Source organism: Orcinus orca, chromosome 6, assembly GCF_937001465.1.
Source record: "Orcinus orca chromosome 6, mOrcOrc1.1, whole genome shotgun sequence".
NCBI classification, from domain to species: domain Eukaryota; kingdom Metazoa; phylum Chordata; class Mammalia; order Artiodactyla; family Delphinidae; genus Orcinus; species Orcinus orca.
This window is the reverse complement of record NC_064564.1, coordinates 85,912,435-85,936,153: the sequence shown is the minus strand read 5'-3', so window position 1 is coordinate 85,936,153 and position 23,719 is coordinate 85,912,435. Positions and strand designations below refer to the sequence as shown.

Genomic DNA, 23,719 nt, shown 5'->3' with positions numbered 1-23,719 from the left:
TTTGTATATTCTAAAGCACACACAGGTGTTCTGTGAACTGCAGGATCAGTAGCTGACACAAGGCCACTCCGAGGGTTTGATGAAATCTAACCAAGGCTACAAAGGGAAGCGAGGCGGGGCCTTTCAAGGCCTAGGCGCACGTGCGCTTGCCACTCACACTATCACTTCCCAGTGGTCCTCCCGCAGGCTACGCACTAGAGAACGCGTTGGCTGTTTGTGGCACGGCAAGGCCACCGTACGGCACCAAAGGTACGGCATTCCAGCAAGTGGAACCCGAAAGCCTGACGACAGGTGTGATGGGTGACCCTACACCTGCCCTGCCGCGCCGAACCGCTGCCAGGAGTTGGCTGGCGTCACTCGACCCTCCGCGGGTTTAGAGAGAGGCGGCGCGGTGGCGTCTCCCTCACGTGACCGGGCTCGGCGGCATAGAGCGCGTCACGCTCCGCCCTGAGCTCGGGTCGGTCAAGGTCTGCGCCTGCGCCGGCTCGGTGGCTCGCGGGCTCGCGAGCTCGCCAGCCTGCAGGCGGGCCGCTACCGGGCGTGGAGCCTGGCGCCCGCGGCAATGGGTGAGTACAGGAAGCGGCCGAGAGGAAAGCACGGGGCTCCCCCGGCCTGCGCGTGGAGTGAGTGGAAGCACGAAGGAGGGTCTGAGGAGGCCGCCTGCACGGCCCTCTGGCGCGGCCGTTGAGGACTCACCCCCTGCCTCCGCGCGCGCGCGCGCGCGCTCGCAGTGCGCCCCCCCGCAGTGCACCCCGCCGTTCCCGCGCGCGCCATCCCGGGTGGGACCTGCAGCCGCAGGGCCCAGCTCTTGCCTCCCAGCTCTGCCGCCCGCTGCCGAGCTTCGCTGGGCCGTGAGCGCCGTCCGACTGCCGGAACGAGCCTTTCCGGCGGAGGAGGCAGTGCGTTCATTTGGGCGCGCCCCGGGAAGGAAGGTGCCTCCCGGCGCGCATCGAGAGCGGGGCGGGGAGGGGCCGGGCTTTGCCTGCAGCCCGGGAGAGCAGCGTTGGGACCGCGGAAGGGCGCCTGCCCCCTCGGGGTCTGGGATACCGGGACCCCTGGCTCCGTTGAATGTCCGGGACGGAAGGGGCCTGGTCGACCCCGTCAGCCACCCTCCCCTCCCCCTCACTACAGACAGGGGAAATGGACGCCTGGAGAGCGGTAAGTTCAGCCACACAGCCAGACAATGGTTATTCTGCGACACCATGTTGCTTCGCGTTGTGGGAAACTCGGTGGTACAGTGCTTTTTTTGGAGATGCGGGGGGCATTGTTGTTAATTGAAAATCTCTGTACCAATTATTTAGTGTTAAGCTTATCTAGGTGGAGCGTGTCAATGCCTCAGCTATATTTACCCTTTTTTTTTTTTTTTTTGCTCCTTAGAGCTGTACACGTCTGGTCTTAATCCCCACCTTCTGTTTCTCTACCTGCAAGCTGTGAAACAGAAAACCTTAAATAACTGTGTAGTGCCCTTGCTAGTCTGAGCTTCCTCTGACCTTGTTTCGAAAGGATTCCATAAAATCAAAAGGTGCTAGGATCGGTCAGGTCCGCTAGTGGTTCCAGAGCACAGGTCTGGCGCTTTGGATCTGGAGTCACCTTGAGTGCATCTCGGGGAAAGATCACAAGCTGTTACCTTTAAGAGGAGTGGACTTGTCTGGTCTCCCCTTTGGTAGATTAAAGTAAGCCCAGAGAAATGGATTTTTAAATTGTAGACTTTGCTTTGTATTTATAGTAGCAAGATTGTGTCCTATCTAGGACTAGAACCCAGTTTAATCTTATCCTGAATGCTGACTCAGACCTGCTGACTTGTGGGAGTTAACATCCTTTGAGAAATACAATTGCTTTCTCCCCAGTTTTTGCGCAGAGACCTTTGTGATGGATCACATCTCGGTCTTAATCACGTGGGCTATAAATTACAGTGAGCATTTAGACTTTACACTGTTTTCTTATGCCACAGAAGTTTGACTCTTGGAGTTGCTTGAAAGTCAGCTTAATTAACTTTGCTTCCTAATGTTGACATAGGTTGAGTGTTTTAGGTAGCAAACAAATGTAAAGTTATGGTAGATAAATTTTGCAATAAATTGCAAAGAATTATTATCCATGTTAAAGAATTTAAATATAGAGAAAAGTTTAGCAAAGAAATTTAGTCGTGTTCACAGAATAAACATGAAAAATTTTAAAGTCCACTGCTACAGAATACTGTGCACACTAGCCTTTGTTCTTTTGCCAAATTAAGAACCTATTCACACGATCCTGGTGTGTAGGGCAAAATGAGGGAGAAAGCTTTAAATCTGTGAAGTCTGGAAAGGTTTCATTACATTCCTTTTTCCTATGTCCAGGCCTGTTTTTAAAAATCTGAGACCCTAAATGTACACTAATGTTCTTTAAATTTCTTAGAATAGTTCAGTACAGCGGTCAATAAATGACTGGCTAACTTCTGTTAGCCACAGTTTTCTATCTGTTTAATAACAGACCCAAAGAGTCATGACAAAACTAGTTGAAGTAACTTTAGTTTGCAAAATTTTGGAAAGTAATGCAAGTGCCATTCTAGTAAAAATTAAAAGTGAACATGGACAAAATTTTGTTGTTCAAGTGTATAAGTAACTTGGTTTGTATTATCAAGGAACTTATATTGTTAAACAGCTGGTAGGTAGTGACTTTATAATTTAAAGTATATTGTTATGTGTTTAGTATGTAAAAATGAAACTTTTACATTCATAAATTGTCACGTGTTATGGTATAATAACACATAAATCTGTATATTTCTGTTGATTTTAACATTCAGTCCTGAAACTGAAGAAGAGCAAAGCATTACATAAAGTATTTCTATGCTAAATTGTTTTTAAATGTTGGTTAATCTTAGATTGGCAAGTATAGTACTGATAAGAGTTTAAACTCCTGTCTGGCAGCTAAAATGATAAGAAGTAAGAATGTAGAAGACTGATTAATAATTATCAAACTTTGTACCCTGGCAAACTTCTCAAGCATTTATAGAACAATTTTTCTTAAAATGCCATTGATTCCTTTCACTGGTTAACAGCACAAAATGTAACAGACAGAATGTCTGTTTTAAACAAATTAAAAAGCTGTGGGGTTTTTTTGGTTTGTTTTTTCAATTCTCCCTAAGTCAGATTTATGCATACCCACAAATGCTGTGTGTGAAGGACAGCTGTCATACATAAGGAGTTGTATCTGAATTAAGGGAAACAGCTGTTGAAAGGGAGTTAGCTCAATTAGTCAGCAACAGGTTAACAAGTTTAAAAATTGAGTCTTCAAATGCTCCTTGGCACAATGCTAATACTACATGAAGTGCTTCAGGTGTTGAGGAAGTCTATACAGCTTTTAGGAAAAATGCTTTTCTAGAAAAGCACGTCAGAACAATGGGATCAGCAGGCTAGGGAGGTCCCACCTAGATATCAGAGCTACAGCTTCTCATATCTGTGCTGGAAGATACCATTTTTCCTGGATGGACTAAAAGTTCAGAACAGAACAGGGACATTTTTAACATTTCTTTCTTTCTTCATTTTAAGATCTCAGTTTCTTTCCCCCTCACCCTGTATTTCAGCATGATCCAGCAGAAAGGTGGCTGCTTTTAGAAGTGGCTATTTTATTTTTCTTTCTGGGGTGAGACTGTTATGGAGCCTGGATACTTCAGGCTCGTATGCGTCCATGACCAGTGTCCTACTGTGGTCAAAAAACTTAGCAATGGACTTGGTGAACTTGGCTGCCTGCTGCTGCTTTGTTCTGCCACTGATGAAAGTCAACCTCAAGGTGTATTTGTCATCAAACCTTTTAAGACTGGAGGCTAGTTGCCAGATACCAGGGTCCATCCCTGCAGGATCTTTCCTGTGGGCCACGAGAAAGATGCTCTTCTCCTGAGCATAAATTAAGGATGTGCTGCGATGTCCGGAGCGTAAACAGGCTTGGACTCTGGAAAGGGTGCATATCACTCCAGGTCAAAGCCACTGTGGTGAAGAAACACAAGATGGTACAGATGGTAAGGTGACTGCCAATTAGACCAAAACGCTCCATGGAATGTATTAAAAAGTAATAGTTAAGGTTTTGCTTAAAGCAAAATATATACCCTTAAACACTCAAATTATGAAACAAAGAATAAATAAAAATAAGAAATTTCCCTTCAATAAATTAGAAGAAAATAAACCCAGACAAAGCAGGAGAAATGAGATGATAAAGAGGAAAAACAAATTTAAAAACTGAAAAATAGTAAAATTGGTAAATTTAAGAACTGGTTCTGGGCTTCCCTGGTGGCGCAGTGGTTGAGGGTCTGCCTGCAGACGCAGGGGACGCGGCGGGTTCGTGCCCTGGCCCGGGAGGATCCCACATGCCGCGGAGCGGCTGGGCCCATGAGCCATGGCTGCTGAGCCTGCACGTCCGGAGCCTGTGCTCTGCAACGGGAGAGGCCACAACAGTGAGAGACCCGTGTACCCAAAAAAAAAAAAAGAACTGGTTCTTTGCTGGGATGATAGGAATGTGAATTAGGTAAACTGACTACCCTGCTCAAGAAAAAAGGGAATATAGGCACACAAGATTAGAAGTGTTTTTTTTAAACAGCAAGTGCTTTATAAGACTATATAAATAAACCAGACTTTTTTTTTTTTTAAAGGAAATCCAGTTATCAGAGTTGACTCCAGAAGAGAGAACCTAACAGACCTAACAATGGAAGAAATTGAGGAAATTATCAAAAAGCTACCATCTCCCAAAACACCAGTCCCAGATGGTGTTTCAGGTGAATTCTTTTAACTTTCAAGAAAAAGATAATTATAAGATTTAAATTGTTCACCAGCTTAAAGAAGGAAAAATGACAGATTTCTTTTACAAAGCCAGTGGAACATTGACACCTGAACTTGACATGAAGATAGTACTGAAATTGGAAACTTGGTATGTTATGAATAGTGATGTGAAATTTTAAAATAAAATGTTAGCAAACTGTATTTAGTGATACATTAAAGGAATATTTCACTGTGGCCAAGTAGGATTCACCTCCATATTGCAAGGGCGAGAAATAACACTAACGTATACACCAAATAAATACATCAGAAAAGAACAATAATAATAGTTTATCCTTGTTGAGCCACCTGCTGTGCTGTAGACTACTTTCCTGGGTGCTTCACATGTATTAATTCAGTTAATTGGCCGGCCTATGAGGTAGGTAACATTCTTATTTTATAAACGAGGAAACTAAGCCACAGAGACATTGAGTAACTTGCTGAAGGTCACACAATAGATTTGTAGTGGAGCCAGAATTTGAACCCAGGCAATTAACTGTATCTGTTAAATGTTACACTGGCTCTGTTTCCAGTATCCATATGATCTTCTTAGTAGCTTCCTAAAAGCATCTGACCAAAGTTCAAGATAGATTCCTGACTTAGTGGCAGTGGAAAGGGGTGGAGGTGGTAGTAAAACAGGAATCAATGTATATCCCTCCTGTGTTTGGAAATTCTAAGAGACCCTTATTATCAGTTGACCATTAGTACTAGAAAAATGGAATCAATTTTTAATGGGAAACACAATTTCCTAGTAAATAACAGGGGGCAGGGACTTCAATTATAATTGCAGATATACTGATTCTTAGAATGAATGCAGAATGAAGTTTTGGGAGTTATAGTGTAATTTGTCAGATGAAATTATATGATAGTACTGGGAAGACATGCTCCACTTCAAGTTTGCAGAACAATCCTAAAGATGGGCAGGGATAGATGGCAAACAGGGAATATTACTTGAGAGGGAACAAATTTTATATGGGCCAATTGATCAGTGAATATTTTTGTGTCATAACTTGTTTCCCTCTGTAAGCTTGAAACTGCTAGGACTTGGATTATGAACACTCAGATGACAAGAACTTCCTCCTCAAACCAAAAGCCAGTGTCATGCTCCACAGTTAATCCCTGTGGAGTTGTCACAGATGTCAAAGTATAAGGATGTTTACTATTACCATAATTTAATTATGTTCAGGAGGTATATGCCAATCCAATAAGAAGAAAGAAAGATGCATACAGTAAAGGAGAAGGCAAAATTATTTGTGATATATAGTAGAAACAAGCAAATCCACCAAAAAACTGAGAAATAGGGGACTATGGGCTGCTTCTAACTTTAATACACAGGAATTGGTAGCTTTTTCATATGCAGACAAAAAGCAGTTAGAAAATTAATTGGAAGAAAACAACCCTTTCATAATAGGGACTGAAAAGGTAAAATACCTTTCAAGGTCTATATGAAAAAATTTTAAATGCTAAGGTTTGTGAAAAGAAACAAGTAAACAGGAAGATATCACATCCTTGTAAAGTAAGGTACAATTTTTTTTTAAGGTTCAATTTTGAAAAAGTGACAGTACTTTAAATTTATAAAGTCACTTCTGCTGTAAAATACCAAGATTTTTGGGAGGAATATGACAAAAATACACTAAAGTTTATCTGGAAAAGTGTAAGAGCCCGGAAAACTAATGATTCTGACAAGAGTAAAAGGGAAAGCCCTACTAGTTGATGAAATCTATTCTGATGCTACAGTAGGTTAAAATCAGTTGTACCTAGAGAAGAAATACAAGGCTATTGTGGAACAGAGTGGAGTGCAGAAATAAATGCAGATGCTTGTGAGTATTTAGATGATGCTAACCAGTGAGGAAAAGAAGGCTCATCAGTCAGTTTCTAGGCAATCTGTTATCTTTGCTTCATTCCTTATAGTAATTCCAGAGAAATTAAAGTACAGATGGTAAATGAAACCATAGAAGTTGTAGAAGGAAGCATGGATTACTTGTTTATAATTTTGGAATAATGAAGGACACAAAACCTAGAAGCCAAGATCAATAGAATTCATATCCATATTAGGAACTTCATCACAAAAATGATACAAAGTAGGGAAAGTATATGCCACAACTTGATTAATATAACTAGGATTGATTTTCTTCGTGCACAAAGAAATTTTCCAAATCAACAAGGAAAAAAACAAAGTGCCTACAGAAAAATGGATAATGTGAAATTTTACAGTACTAAAAGAAATTCAAATGGTCAATAAAAATGAAAAATGCTGAATTGTATGTATGTATGTACGTATGTACGTATGTATGTATGTATGTATGTCTGTGTTGGGTCTTCATTGCCGCGCCTGGGCTTTCTACAGTTGTGGCGAACGGGCGCCACTCTTCGCTGCAGTGCATGGGCCTCTCACTGCAGTGGCTTCTCTTGTTGTGGAGCACGGTTTCTAGGAGCACGAGCTTCAGCAGTTATGGCTCGCGGGCTCCAGAGTGCAGGCTCAGTAGTTGTGGTGCGCACGGCTTAGTTGCTCCATGGCATGTGGGATCTTCCTGGACCAGGACTCGAACCCATGTCCCCTGCATTTGCAGGCAGATTCTTAACCACTGTACCACCAGGGAAGCCCCAGAAATCACTGTTTAATACCTGGTGCTGGAAATGGTAGGGCAACTGGGACTGGCATACACTTAATGGAAATATAAATCACGGTAAGTTTTCAGGAGGCAATTGGCTGTAGCTATCAAATTAAAATGTATTCCTGGGCTTCCCTGGTGGCGCAGTGGTTAAGAATCCTGCCAATGCAGGGGACACGGGTTCGAGCCCTGTCTGGGAAGTTCCCACATGCCGCAGAGCAGCTAAGCCTGTGGGGCACAACTACTGAGCCCACGTGCCACAACTAGTGAAGCCTGCGTGCCTAGAGCCCATGCTCCACATAAGAAAAGCCACTGCAGTGAGAAGCCCGCACACCGCAACAAAGAGTAGCCCCCACTTGCCGCAACTAGAGAAAGCCCGCGTGCAGCAACGAAGACCCAACGCAGCCACAAATAAAAAAATTAAATTAAAAAAAATGTATTACTGTTTGAGCCAGCATCCATTCTAAAGATTTACCCTACAGATAAACTTGTGAGAGTTCACCAGGTATAGGTACAGAGTTGCCCATTGCAGCATTGTTTAAAAGGAAAAAACAAAAACAGTGACCATAAATAGGAGACAGAGTAAATTACATGTAATATATCCATTCAGTAGAATACTACGTAACCATTCAAAACATTGTGATATCTGCTGTTGTTAGCAGGTTTTTAAGCACATTGTTGTACACCTTTTTCACTTAGTAGTGTGTTCATTTTGTGTGTGTGTGTGTGTGTGTTTTTTTTTCTGTACGTGGGCCTCTCACTGTTGTGGCCTCTTCCGTTGTGGAGCACAGGCTCCGGACGCGCAGGCTCAGCGGCCATGGCTCACGGGCCTAGCCGTTCCACAGCATGTGGGATCTTCCCAGACTGGGGCACGAACCCGTGTCCCCTGCATCGGCAGGTGGACTCTCAACCACTGTGCCACCAGGGAAGCCCTTTTTGTGTATTTTTTAAATGATGGTTAGGTTGGTGGGGATGGGATGGAGTGTGTGACTAGAGTCGGACTTAGTAGTAAGGAGCCTTTGGCAGTAGTCAGGCAGGAGGTGAAGAGGACCTGGGTTGGGACGGTGAGCCTGGAGGAGAGGATGTATGTGTATTTAATTAATTTACAATTTTATTTTTCTCTTAAAAAAATATACATCTTTTTTAAATGTCTTTTTTTAGTTTATTTTATTGAAGCATGGTTGATTTACAGTGTTGTGTTAATTTCTGCTGTACAGCATAGTGATTCAGTTATACATATATGCATTCTTTTTCATTATGGTTTATCACAGGATATTGAATATAGTTCCCTGTGCCATAGAGTAGGACCTTGTTGTTTATCCATTCTCTATATAATAATTTGCATCTGCTAATCCTAAACACCTACTCCATCCCTCTCCCAACCCGCTTCCCCTTGATAACCATAAGTCTGTTCTCTATGTCTGTGTCTGTTTCTATTTGGTAGATAAGTTCAAGTTCATTTGTATCATATTTTAGATTCCACGTATAAGTGATATCAAATGGTATTTGTCTTTCTCTTTCTGACTTGCTTCACTTAGTATGATCATCTCTAGGGTCATCCACATTGCTGCAAATAGCATTATTTCATTTTCTTTATTTTAAATTATTTTTGGCTGCGTTGGGTCTTTGCTGCTGCGCACGGGCTTTCTCTAGTTGCAGTGAGCGGGGGCTACTCTTCGTTGCGGTTTGTGGGCTTCTCATTGCGGTGGCTTCTCTTGTTGCAGAGCATGGGCTCTAGGTGCGCGGGCTTAGTTGCTCTGTGGCATGTGGGATCTTCCTGGACCAGGGCTCAAACCTGTGTCCCCTGCATTGGCAGGCAGATTCTTTTTTTTTTTTTAATATGAATTTATTTATTTTATTTTATTTTTGGCTGCATTGGGTCTTCGTTGCTGCATGAGGGCTTTTCTCATTGCTGCGAGCGGGGGCTACTCTTCGATGTGGTGCACAGGCTTCTCATTGTGGTGGCTTCTCGTTGGGAGCACGGGCTCTAGGCGCGTGGGCTTCAGTAGTTGAGGCACACGGGCTCAGTAGTTGTGGCTCGCGGGCTCAGTAGTTGTGGCACACATGCTTAGTTGCTTCGCAGCATGTGGGATCTTCCCGGACCAGGGCTCAAACCCGTGTCTCCTGCATTGGCAGGTGGATTCTTAACCACTGCGCCACCAAGGAATGGCAGGCAGATTCTTAATCACTACGCCACCAGGCAAGTCCTGCTCTATTAAATGTATTTTTAATGTGTAAATTTAATGTGTAACTTTTTCTAAAGTAATATACATTTATTTTGTGAATTTCTGTTTAAATGATTCATTTGTTGTTTTATTGGATCTACGAGCGGCCCAGCTCCAGGGATTCTGGCCTCTTGGTGAAGCATTTTGGTGACTTCATAATCTAACTGCTTTAATACCTGCCAAAGTTAGAAATAATTCCTCTCTCTGAGCCGGGCCTTCCTTTGATTATTTAAATTGCAGTGGAACAAATTTTTAGAATGTCAGGGGAAAGTTTTTTACTGTCCCTTTATTCCCCATCATGATAGTGCTAAGCAGCATTTAGAGACAAGTCCCACTCCTCCAGCCTCTGCCAAAGTTGAGGTTAATTCAAATGAACACAGTTTTGGTGCCCAGGGGTAGTGTGGCTGCCCTGGTGTTGGGGGTGGACAGTGAAAGGTTGGGGCTCTGGTCCTGTCTAGTTCTACAGGTGTGACCAGGTGACAGTGGGGAGAAGATTCCTGACCCCTTTTATTACCTTCCTTATGGCAGATTTCAGGCCTGCAGTGGTTTCCAGGCATAATTCTTCTCAACTGAGGGCATGTTTATCTTTTCTAATAGAAATGTGATAGCAAGCCAGCTCCAACTACAGACAAAGCAGCATTGGGCTAGAGTGTACAGATGTTACATTTTCTTCTTAATATAGTCTGTCTTCTGGGAAAAGGGCACACAGATCTAGGTGTAACATGCCTAAGGAAAATAATTTGTTTCTATTAGCTTCCCATGAGAAAGGAAAAAAATAGTACATAGTAGCATCAGGGTCTTGGGATCATCCTGAGGGTCTCTGGTGATGCAGGTCCTAGCCTGCTTTTCCATCATTGTCTGCCGCCCATCCATCTCGCACCCACATTAAGCTCCAGCCAGACACCCTCCTCAGGAATGTGATGCTGCTGCTCCTTTGACACCGGGCCTACACCTTAGCCTGTGCTGCTTTGGCTAAAATGTGCCCCACCCTTAGGTACATCCAGAGTCCTATTCACCTTTCAGAGCCCTGCCCAGAGGTCACAGACCCCCCTGTCTTTCCCTCCGGACAGCTAATTAATGACCCCTTCCTCTGTGGGGCCTTTATACCTTCTGTGTATTTCTGTGGTTGCATTTACCACACTGTGGTCCAGTTGTTTGCATGTCGTATCTCCCGAGGCCAGCATCCTTTTATCTCTAATCTCTGAACATTACAGGAGTTGAATAAGTTGGTTGAATTAAAATCTCTTAGTATACTGAGGAGGCCAGTGTAAAAGCAGGCAAAGAAGAAGAAATTCCCAACAAAAGTAAATGAAAGTCTTCTTGATAATGTTATACTGTAAGTCTGAATGAAGCAAATACAAAAAACAGTACAGTGCTCACTGTGTCCCCAGAACAGCAGTGGGACCCGGTGCACTGTACTCTTCAGCTGACTTCTGCCCCAGTGCAGGGTGGGTGGCCTTGGCCCATTGTAACTGGAAGCAGCCTCAGAGGTACAGCAATTTGCCTTGTTCACTTGGGAGCATTGTCACATCCTTTCTGTCACTGTTTGCCTTGTCCTGATTAGACCTTAGTTTTGTCAGTCTCCAACTTCTGAAGACAGTAAATTGAGACAAATTCAACTTGAAAAATATAGAGAAGGAAAATACAGCATTATTATGAAATTAGAAAATGTAAACTACTTATTTTGGCTTTTCTATATGTATATTGATAAAAACAGGATTGTGCCATGTCAATAAAAATATTCTCCTTTATTTTTTCTTCTGTAACACTTTATTGATCATAAAAAGGACTCACTGCTATCTGAAACTTCATTAATACCATTAAAAATTCAAAATTAATATACTGAACCTTAAATATAAATACTCCTTTATTTTTAGTACCTATATGACATCCCATCAGGTGGCTACATCTTCATGGATGCAGTGTGTCCCTTACTGTTGCGCATTTAATTTTTACTCTGTATTTCTGTTAAGAGCGTTGTAATTGTCCTATAATTGAGTCTTTATGTACCTTTCTTGTTAATAATTATTTCCCTAGGCTATATTTCTAGAAGGAAAATTAGAGTCGTATGTGTGTTCCATATTTTATGTTACATGTCTGTGGCTCCTGCACATATAAGCTCCTCAAGAACTGATGCTTTCTGATTATGTGCCTCACTCTGCTCTACCTTCACATGATGACATTTCTCTTTAACACCTTTTGTCCTGATGCTTAGCGGTTTACAGCAGCGTGTGTGTATGGGGAGGGGGAAAAAAAGGAACTTGTTTTTTGTTTGTTTTTGTCATAAGTCAAAGAGCTAGATGGTTTACCTGACTTATTTTGTTCTTATTTATTTATAATTGAAACTGTGGTTAAAAAAAAAAAATCAGGGACTTTCCTGGTGGTGCAGTGGTTGGGAGTCCACCTGCCAATGCAGGGGACACAGGTTCGAGCCCTGGGCTGGGAAGATCCCACATGCCATGGAGCAACTAAGCCCGTGCACCACAACTACTGAGACTGCGCCCTACAGCCCGCGAGGCACAACTACTGATCCCACGCGCCGCAACTACTGAAGCCCGCGTGCCCTAGAGCCCGTGCTCCGCAACAAAAGAAACCACCGCAATGAGAAGCCCACGCACCACAACAAAGAGTAGCCCCCGCTCGCTGCAACTAGGAGAAGTCCGTGTGCAGCAATGAAGACCCAGCACAGCCAAAAAAAAAAACTAATAAATTTTAAAAAAAATTAAAAATCATAAGATTTACCATCTTAACCAATTTTAAGTGTAAGTTCAGTAACATTAAGTATATTTACATTGTTATAAAACAGATCTCCGGAAATTTTTCATCTTGCAGAACTGAAACTACCCATTAAACAATAACTCTGTTCCCACCTCCCCCAACCCCTGATAATAACCGCTATTCATCTCTATGAATTTGACTACTTTAGGTACCTCATATAAGTGGAATTACACTCTATTTGCCATTTTATGACTGGCTTATTTCACTTGTCCTCAAGGTTCATCCATGTTGTAGCATGTGACAGGATTTCCTTCCTTTTTAAGGCCACATAATGTTCTGTTGTATGTACATACCATGTTTTGTTTATCCATTCGTTCATCAGTGGACACTTGGGGTGCTTTCACCTCTTGGCTATTTGTGAATAGTTCTGCTGTGAACTTGGATGTGCAGATATCTCTTGGAGACCCTACAGTAAATTCTTTTGGATATATACCCAGAAGTGGGATTGGTGATGGTATCGTATGGTAGTTCTATTTTTAATTTTTTGAAGAACTGCCAGACTGTTTTTCCATAGTGGTTGCATCATTTTACATCCCCACTAACACTTGTTATTTTCTTCTTTTTTTTTTTTTAATAGTAGCTGTCCTAATGGGTATGAGGTTTTCATTTGCATTTCTCTGATAATAAGTGATGTTGAGCATCTTTTCATATGTCCGTTGGCCATTTGTACATCTTCTTTGGAGAAGTGTCTGTTAAGTCCTTTGCTTGTTTTTAATCAGGTTATAGATGACTGGCAAGGAATGATCTTGCCATTTTAAAAAGCAGATGTATTCTAGGGGTAGGACCTTGCCTTCATTCCACTAAGTGGGCTAAGCCTGTGTATTTAGGCTTCAAATCTTTTTCAGCATGGTCTGGTACGGCCACTCTTTGTCCCAGGGCATCCTCCCAAAGTCATTGCCATCTGTGGTATGACAGCAGGAACATGAACTCTGGAGGCAGACTTCATTTCAAGATGCCAGCTCCACCAGTTACTAACTACCTTGGATGAAGATGAGTATTGGTTTTTCCATTTGTAAAACTGGGAAAATAATGTTTACTTTATGGAGTTGTTTTGAGAATTAAATACGTGAAAATTGTGCTTAGTATATACCTGCAGGCCTTCCTTGAGCCTGTTCTCCCAGCCTCCACCTCACAGAGTGTGTGCTCACTGTCCCTTACCTGTGTTCCCATAGTATATATTTATCATGGAAGGACTTACACTGTGGAGTGATTGTAGACCTTGGCAGAGCCTTCTGTTAGATTGCAAGTTCCTTGTCTTTGACTCTCTAGCACTTAGCAGAGGGCCTAGTTTACAGTAGATACTAAGTAAGTGTTAGTGAACAGAATGACTGAATGTATGTCTTGCTCTTCTTTTTCTCATGAGAGGACTTTGTTTCAGAAGGATAATAGCATGTACCATTATGTAGTGTAGGCATTACATATGAACTAGTCCAGTGGTTCTCAAATTTTTGGGTCTCAGGACCGCTTTACACTTAAAAAATTTTTGTGGACCCCAAAGAGCCTTTATTTGTATGGATTAATATTCATGGTCTTAGAAATAAAAACAAAATTTTAAAATATTTATTAATTCACTTTAACAAAATGATAAACCCATTACATGTTAACATAATCAACACATTTTCATGAAAAATAATTATTTCCCCCCTAAAAAATTAATAAGTATGTTTTACAGTTTTGTAAGTCTGTTTAATGTCTGACTTAAAAGGTTGGTGGAGTCTCATATCTACCTCTGCATTTGTTCTGTTGTGATAAATTGTTTTAGTTGAAGTATATGCAGAAAATCCAGCCTCACATGGATATGTAGTTGGAAAGGGGAGGACCTCCTGGACTACTGAAAGGGCCTCAGGGCCCTCCAAAAATACTTGAAGAAACAGTGATCTAGTTTAAAAGGGAAAAATGTAATAGAGTCCAGAAATTGGAGGAAGGATTAGGGGAAATTTTCATATGTTTAGCACTGTATATAAAGGTTTACCTATTATCATTTTATTATTTGTAGGTTAAAAAAATCCTTCCCGAAGAAGATCTTAAGCAACACGATGGATTCAGAAGCTCATGAAAAGAGGCCACCAATCCTAACATCTTCAAAGCAAGATATAGCACCTCATATTGCAAATGTTAGTGAAATGAAGCATTACTTGTGTGGCTGCTGTGCGGCTTTCAACAATATAGCCATCACATTTCCCATTCAGAAGGTCCTCTTTCGGCAACAGCTGTATGGAATCAAAACCCGGGATGCAGTACTTCAATTGAGGAGGGATGGGTTTCGAAATTTGTATCGCGGAATCCTTCCCCCTTTAATGCAGAAGACGACTACACTGGCACTTATGTTTGGTCTGTATGAGGATTTATCTTGCCTTCTCCGTAAGCATGTCAGTACCCCAGAGTTTGCAACCTGTAGCCTGGCCGCAGTACTTGCAGGAACGACAGAAGCAATTTTCACTCCATTGGAAAGAGTTCAAACATTGCTTCAAGACCACAAGCATCATGACAAATTTACAAACACTTATCAGGCTTTCAAAGCACTGAAATGCCATGGAATTAGAGAGTATTATCGAGGCTTGGTGCCTGTTCTTTTCCGTAACGGATTCAGCAATGTCCTTTTTTTTAGCCTTCGAGGTCCCATCAAGGAGTACCTGCCTACAGCAACAACCCACGGTGCTCATTTGGTCAATGATTTTATCTGCGGGGGCCTGTTGGGTGCCATGTTGGGGATCTTGTTTTTTCCAGTTAATGTTGTAAAAACTCGCATGCAATCTCAGATTGGTGGGGAATTTCAGTCTTTCCCTAAGGTTTTCCAAAAAATCTGGCTAGAACGGGACAGGAAACTGACAAATCTTTTCAGAGGTGCCCATCTGAATTACCATCGATCCCTCATCTCTTGGGGCATAATTAATGCGACTTATGAGTTCTTGTTAAAGATTATATGAAAGAAATCAGTTAAGTGCCATTAATCAACTGAATAGACCTAAGAAGAATGCAGTTTGGCCTTGTTTCTAATTGGCCAAATACAAGTTGGTGTCCTAAGTCCAGGGCACAGTGAATTACGGGCAAAGCTGTTTTTCTTAAGCACCAACAAATTCAGAGTAAAAGGTTTCAGTAGGAAAATTTAAGGTTTTGGGGGGATTTTGGGGGGGACAGTGTTAGTACTTTTTTTAATCATTATCTGAGAACTTTAGGCTAATTGCCTGGTTAATAGCTGTCTATCTGATGGCTTTTGACAAGGAAACTAACAGCCAAGATATATGATACTTTTTTCCACAAATCTTCTTTATTGAAGCATAAGTGGCCATGACCAGCCAGAGGAAAGGCTCTTAGGGTCCCATGATTTCTCAGGCTTACTTCTATTACTCCATTTCTTCTCTGCTTTTAGGAGGAGTAACAAAGGGTAGTTTTTGTTAACTTAAAACATATACATGGTAGGAAAAAGGAGCAGAAGAGAGAAGAAAAACAGCTTATTATGTGTAGGTTTTTCACGATAAATTGTTTGTATTCGTTTTGAAACTAAGCACCTGTTGGGATGGTCATTATCCAAATTATGTCTCTTTCGACGTGGTAGACTAAAGCAACTAATGACATCTCCCATTTTGCTTTCTAGGGTAGAAAGTTTTCTCTGTATTTCTCAATATGACCTTAAAGCTTCCCAAAATATTTTTATATTAATTTCACTATTTCGTTGCCAGAAAACGTGGAGGCTTAAATTTTGTTAAAGGTGTTTCATCCCATTAAGAAGGTTCATATTACAGGTATCCCCCACTTCTCCAGAGTTTCCTTTATGCCACTTCGCTTTTACAAAAGACCTACATTAGTACCTGTTTTCACTAACCAAAAGAAATACGGAGATGATTTTTGCTTTTACAAGAAAAGGTGATTGCTTCCTCATTCTATGCCATTTCGGCTTACAAAAAGTTCCGCAGGAATGAGGGGGAAACCTGTAATTGCATTACAGATCCAATTCTGTTTAGCTCAGCTTCTTTGAATTGTTGTTGCCAATTTAGTGAAGAGCTTTGGAGTTTTGGTAGTTTTTCCTTTGAGTAGTAGTTTGTCATAGTCAAGTATCCTGTTCTCTTGAAACTCCCTTTAAAAAAACAACAAAATGCTTCCATAAAATTTTATTTTGGAAGTCTATTAATAGGACCTCAGATTTTTTTTCTGGTTTCTAAGTGTTCTGGGGAGGGGGAAAAAAACTCAGTACTTTTTCCCAGATAAATAAGGCAAAGTGACTCATACACCAATTGAATAATAAAACATACGAGACATCCTAGAAAAGTGGTTTATCGATCTTTTAAAAATCCACATCTGTAAGTATTATGTCGTTAAGATTACCTTCCAGCATCTGACACGGAGCAGAGCACATGGGTTTTATTACCAGTCTTTCATCATTCTGGGTAATTGCATGTTACTCTGTGCACATGCTGACCAAAATAAAGTCAGGGTCTCAATTGGTAGTTTACTCAGTTTCTGGACAGATAGTCCAAAAACGATGTTTACCTCTCAATGCAGGGTGGCTGGTCAAGTGACAGGAACATCTTCCTTCCAGCTGTGAAGCATTCGGAGGCATTGTCACGCGTTTGCCAGGCAGTAGTGAAGCTCACTAGCTTTACAAAGGCTCTGTCTGACAGCGTTGTGCTGGAAATGGCCGTTAATTTTAGAAACCAAGGTGCAGGTGTAAGGATTTGAGAAAACAAGGATTTGACACCAAATAAATGAGAGTAGCATCCTTTGGCCTATGGAATAGAGTCAGGATTTCAAGTGGGTTGAGTTTCAGGAATGAGTGGCAAAGGCACTGGTGTCTGATCCCCTCGCTCCTGTGTATGTGTGTCCAGCACTCCTGGGCATATATGAGTGCTCAGCATGTGGCCGGTGCGTTAGCCTGGGGTCACACCCTGACCCTGGGAGTAGACTCCACTGGCCTTCAGTTCCACGGGGCTTCCTTTTGCCTCTACACTCCATGTAGGTGATAGAAATCTAAATTCTAAAGCACTTTTGTGAAATACAAGTGAAGTGAGAATTTGAAGGAGGGTGCTTCCTCTTCTGCTGTCTCAAACATGTGGCATTTAAAAACAAATTTTTTTTAATGGTTTTAACTCATTATATTTTTTGATTTCTTTGTCACTTTTTACAGCTTTTGAAGACCAAACTGCAAATACGTTACCAGGGTTGGTTTTATGTTGTCCTATATTTTCTTAAATTTGACAAAAAACTCAACAGAATTTGTGGTAGCCAACAGCTTTGTCTGAAATTTAAAAGAAGTCAAAATGTGTTATTAGTAAGGAAGAGATTCTAACTATTGTTTTTGCCTTCAGTGTGAACTAGTATGGTAATAATTTGGAAAAAGCAAACATGAGTGAATAACTTTTATCTGCACAGCTTTAAAAGTGGCCTTTCTGTGGCACAGACAGCTCATGAGCGCAGGGCACTCCTGGTCTTGCCTCCTATACTTCATTCTGATGCCACCAGAAATATGTTCTGGATTCTATACGTAACACCCTTAGAGTGGTATGAGCCCTCAGGACTGTACTACAGAGTAAACTCAACCTCTGTATGGTGGCAAATGTATGTGTCTTTGTTTCATTTGTGGTTGGAGACAAAGTTGATGCTTTAGTCTCAATAGTCAATATTCATCTTACTTTATGGTTGGTTATATAATCACCTGCTATATATTACGAACTGTGCAATGAGACAGAATTGTGCATATATAATCATCTTTGGAGACCTGCAATTCCTTGGCTTGATTACAGTGGTGATACTCAGTTACAGGGCTGTACAAACCTTAATAAGAGGATAACGGGTGGTACTGGAGGGCTTCACGGTAAGCCGATCATGTTGACCAACACTGTTCAGTGTAGATGAAGTACTGTCATGTGAGGGGCATGCAGTCCAGATGGAAGCGAGGTGGGAGATCACATTTAAAGAAAGGGTAAGCACTCAGCCTTGGTTTCTTTTAAAAATAGTCTGTTTTCTCACGTGCTTATAAATGTGTATCAAAGACTTGAATAGGCATTCTCCTTAACTCTGAGGATTTTTCGTTTTTAATGCTGTCTTTTTGCCTAATAGTGAATATTTGCTTGCCTAAATGGCTCCTAAATTGTGGAGGAGTCTACACGTTTCCTTTTTTAAAGTTTCATTATTAAAAGTGGTTGTTTTTGTTTGATATTTTGAGTTTTGTGACTATATGAGTTTAAATGAAATCTGTTAAATGTTTCAGAGTTAACGTGTTTCTTTTGGTATTTCTGATCGGAATAAATTTTTTTTTAAGTCCATTTTTCTGGTCTCTTGTGGCTGGGTTAGGGTTAGTAGCACTGTCCTTTTTGTGGTAGATTAGTCTATTAGTCTTTTTGTTGGTAAAACATTCAGCACACTACTTTGACTATTAGTGACTTCACCTGATAACTTTGTAGGTAGAACAGTTCTTCAATTATCCATTTTGTTTGGTCAAGAGGAGTTCCAGATAAGTTAATTTTCTAGATAGGTTAACTACAAAGCATTTTGTTTTTTAAAGGTTCTCAAATGAAATAAACTTTTCCCTACTGAATATAAACTGTTTTGGTGAATTCAGTATATCAGTACTTTCTGTTGTAATTATGTACCTTCAGGTCATGCTTACCCCCAAGCTGAATGATCTGGACATTTGTGCTTTTTGAGTTTTTTATATCTGCTTTTGATTTCATACTGCTTGTTTCTGTTAGGAGACTGAAATCATATTAGCTACACTCTTGGTTTACACATTACATTTATAAGGTGCTTCCTGACTCTAGGGATAGTTGAGGTTGCCTGATGAGGTCCACCAAGTAAGGGAGCAGTTGCCATGTAATGCTTCTAAAAACACTCCTGTTTTAGAAATTTTTTTAGAAATTCAGGATAAAAGTGAATATCCTGAACTCTAGAATTCATGAAACGGGTTTGACACATCATCTGATGAAATGTCATTGTAACCCATTGGCGGAGTGAGGGGAGTAGAGAGCATTTCTCTTGGTGTGACGGGGAGGGGCCGGAGGGAGGTCTGCAGTAGCTGCAGTGCCTCCCAGTCTCCAAAGGCTGATCCCAGCTTAATCCCTTCAGCATCTAGTTTCCAGTAGGGAACTTTTTCTCCAGATGAGTATATGTGATTTTGAAGTAGAAATTGAGGATAAAATAGGATTTATAAAAATTCTCATCTGCCTTCAATCCATTCTTCATATTCCTATCATTTTTCTAGATGAAATGATCCAGGCCCTGTCTCCCTTGTTGTCATCTCCAGCTAAAACTGCCCTGCCCAACCACTGCCATGGGGACTTCTGTACTCTCTAGCCTCCCAGCCTTACCCATGTGGAGTCCCACTGCACTGAACCCTGCTCTCTCCCCTGGTTCACGCAGTAACTCTTACTGAGGCCTTCAGATCTCAGCTCAAACGTCACTCCCTCGGGGAAGCCAGCCCTCACTTTAAGGACCAAGGCAGGTTCCCCTCTTACATATTCTTGTGCTGCCACATTCCTGTGCTGTTTTCATAGCACTTACCTGTTTTAATTATATTGTCATTATTTGATGCCTTTGGCCCTTTTGAATGTCAGCTCCATAAGGGAGGGACTCTGCTCTAGTTTCCACAGTTCAAGTTCCTGGCACAGTGCCTGACACCTTGTAGATGTCTGACAAATGTTTCTTTAAGAATCAGAAGAGTGAAGGGGGCTTCCCTGGTGGCGCAGTGGTTGGGAGTCCGCCTGCCGATGCAGGGGACATGGGTTCGTGCCCCGGTCCGGGAAGATCCCACGTGCCGCGGAGCGGCTGGGCCCGTGAGCCATGGCCGCTGAGCCTGCGCGTCCGGAGCCTGTGCTCCGCAACGGGAGAGGCCACAGCGGTGAGTGGCCCGCGTACCGCAAAAAAATATATATATATCCTGTCTGACTTTAGTTCCTTGATGGGTCATGGAAGTTGTTTCAGAAACAAATTTTCTATTTTTTTTTTTTGCGGTACGCGGGCCTCTCACTGTTGCGGCCTCTCCCGTTGCGGAGCACAGGCTCCGGACGCGCAGGCTCAGCGGCCATGGCTCACGGGCCCAGCCGCTCCGCGGCATGTGGGATCTTCCCGGACCGGGGCACGAACCCATGTTCCCTGCATCGGCAGGCGGACTCCCAACCACTGCGCCACCAGGGAAGCCCCTGAAACAAATTTTAACACTGCTTGTGCTGCCATAATGAAATACCATAGACTAAATATTTAGGCTTAAACAAGACATTTCTCGGTTCCAGACACTGGGAAGTCCAAGATCAAGGTGCTGGCAGATTTGGTTACTTGTGAGAGACCTCTTCTTGGCTGTGTCTTCACATGGCAGAGAGAGAACCTCTTGACCTCATCTAAACCTAATCACCTCCAGATACCATCACACTGCGGGTCAGGGCTGCAACCTGCAAGCTTGGGGTCGTGGGGGACACAAGCATTCAGCCCATAACATACATGAGCTAAATGATGAGGCTCTTCTTTGCTCTCCTTCTTCATTTGTAACACTTCGCTATCTTTTTTTTAAATTTTTATTTTATATGGGAGTAGAGTTGATTTACAATGTTGTGTTAGTTTCAGGTGTACAGCAAAGTGATTCAGTTATACATTCACCTATCCTTTACTCAGAAACATCCAGCCAATCTGAGACAAGTCTCTGTACTAGTCAGGACTCCAATATACAGGCTCCATTTTTCTTATTCTTGCACTGTTTGTGAATTGTGGATCTCAGCTGAGTGAAGCTGACCAAGAAGGACAAGAAGAAAGTATTCCTTAAAATAATTAGTGTCATTGCTACTTTGTTACTGTAGAAGTGCCATGAAGGCAGTGGCTTGTTTTGTTTAGAGCAGACCACCTCAGTAGTTGCTTTACCTTTCGCCATCATCATTCAGTTCAGGAACCAGTCATTAGTCAGCAGTGGCTTGCTCCTTACAGAGTACACCAAAAAGGGGGAATGCATTTAGTTACATTGAGATGCTATATACCTTTTTGTTTCAGATGATAATAGGGAAAAGAAACTAATTTCTTTCAAGGGTCATCATACCTATAGTAATACGAGGCACATGGTATATAGCTTTCTCCTTTCCCGTTGGTAAAAAGGAAGCCTCCAAACTTTCCTTGCCCCTCTCATACTTTGCTGAAAAAGAGTGATTAAACAAATTTCGAGGTTTTCTTGGGCTCCCCACTTCTCACTCCCCACTGAAAAAGAGCCATAGAGTTTTCAAGACAGGTAATAGGGAAAAGTGGGTATGTAAGGGATCCAGGTACTTTTCATTTGTAATTTGTGTGTAAAATATGAAGGTAACAAGTGAAAAGCAGTTAGGAGGTGAGGGCCTAAACTTGGAGATATAATGGGTGCGATAAGCCTTGAGAAAGCTAAGGCAAAGTCCAAGGAGATTTAAAGCTTTGCTGTTGCTGTTTGGAGCCCTTCAAAACTGCTGCCACTTGTGGTCCAGGAACAGAAAAGCATGGTGTTTTTATGTTTGGAAGCAATGCTAAATACATTTGAATGTAAATCAACTCAAACTAGAGAAGAAAACATCCCTAATTTCAATTTGTACCTTTTATAGTTTATTTTGTTTAGCAGATTTGCCTTACATCTGCTCAGTACTGTAAATCTGCCCTTTTAAGGACAGATCATTTCGAGTTACAAGATTCTAGACTTGTGGACTATACAGAGCTGGCTGCCTGTGGCAAGTTCCTAGGTAAAACCTTAAATTTCCCTTGATTCCCTACTGGCTCCCAGGCTGGATTAGGTCTCCTGTGGCACGTGATGACTGTCTCAACCTCAGCCCTCTGGCCAAGATGTTTGTGCTGTATCCCTCAAGACAGTGTGAATGCCTTGAGGGCAGGGGCTGTCTTTCTGATCTTTGTATCCACGGACTAGAGTTTCTCATAATACCTATTCAATGAATGAATCATACTCTGATCCCAGGTGTTATCTTTATCACTATTATTCTCCCTGTTTCAGAGACACTGAATTTTTTAGGAATTTGTCTTTTAAAAATCATCACGGAGAATACATAATGTCTGATTCCATTTATGTAAAGTTCTAAAAGAGGCAAATCTGTTGGGGAAAAAAACCAGTGGTTAACTCTGGGAAGGGGCGTGAAGGAACTTTCTGCATCTGGGGTAACGGTAGTGATCTGTATCTTGATAGGGGTTTGGGTTACACAGGTGTATACATTGGCCTAAACTTATTTAGCAAACATACTGTTAATATTTGTGCACTTCACTGTATGGAAATTTTACACCAGAAAAATATTGAACTTTAGTTAATGATATGTATTGCTGAGGAGTTTTAAAAGGATGGGTACAGATATCTGCAATTCATCAAAATACATCAAAAATTAAGATGGATTGATGGATGGGTAGAATATTGGATAACTGATAAAACAAGCTTAGTAAAGTGTTGACAGTAGAATCTTGTAAAATTCTTTCATCTTTGCTGTATGTTTGAACATCTCATAATAAAATGTTAAGAAAAATCATTAGGGTGTTTATCACAATATTTGATGTCACAATATATTGAGAGACTCAGTTCAGTTCTTTTAGTATGCTAATTATTCTAGACTGCCATGAAGTCATAGGATACTACAGAAATACCTGCTAGAGGGGAATACAGGCCTATGGCATATTACTAACTTATCCTTCCCACTAGTCCTAATGACGTGGTGGCCACCTCCTCTCTCTCCTCAAGCCCAGGATACACACCAGATTGTGACAGGGCTGGTGAGTAACATGGTGGCTGATGAACTGAAGTTTTTCTTAAGTGGGCCCCAAAAGTGAGTGGTCTACTCACCCCCGAAGTGACCAGGGTAGGGATCATGATTTTCCCGCCAATACTCTGCAACTTTCAACAAAGGCCAGGAAGTCCTTCTTTTATACATACATTTATTACGTACACACACAAAACCTCTTCAGTAATAACTGCCTAAGAATAAATACAATGTATTCAGAACAGATCTGATACTTTGTATTTAACTTTTATAAAGTAATCCTTTTACAATGAAATTTGGATCCTTCATTTTACCCAGACAAGAACTAATCTTTTATAGTGATGGGCTTTTGCAAGTTAATGTAAGCACAGCAGCCTTGTGTACCCATAATTTAAATAGCTTTCAAAGGAGACAGCTGTTTCCCCCAAAAAAGGGTTTAAAAGCTGTTGTGAGTTGTCTGTGCTCTGCTTAGAGCTTCTGTTGTCCCTGTTTTGAATTTGTCCGTAGCAGTTGGAAGCTGTTTGGAGCTCACAGTGTATTCTGTAGCGGCTCCTCTCGTGGAGTTAGAAGATAAGGCACACGGCACCAGGTCTGTTCCTGAGAAGATAAGATGATCTTAGTGTAATTAACTGCTC

At 41.7% G+C, this 23,719-nt stretch overlaps 1 protein-coding gene across 3 annotated transcripts; it reads left to right on the top strand.

Moving 5' to 3' along the window:
* The first annotated feature begins 298 nt into the window (after nt 1-298).
* On the top strand, nt 299-18,547 carry SLC25A51 (solute carrier family 25 member 51). 3 transcript variants are annotated; one of them, XM_049711153.1, is made up of 3 exons: nt 299-566; nt 4,619-4,893; nt 14,393-18,547. In XM_049711153.1, exons 2-3 carry the CDS (start codon nt 4,814-4,816, stop codon nt 15,321-15,323), a joined length of 1,011 nt encoding a protein of 336 aa, XP_049567110.1. In that variant the 5' UTR covers nt 299-566; nt 4,619-4,813; the 3' UTR covers nt 15,324-18,547. The 3 variants fall into 3 exon arrangements, with proteins under 3 accessions (XP_049567110.1, XP_049567109.1, XP_049567111.1); XM_049711152.1 differs by lacking the exon at nt 299-566 and adding an exon at nt 613-1,158; XM_049711154.1 differs by lacking the exon at nt 299-566 and adding an exon at nt 615-1,158 and having other exon boundaries at nt 4,619-4,741.
* The last annotated feature ends 5,172 nt before the right edge of the window (nt 18,548-23,719 follow it).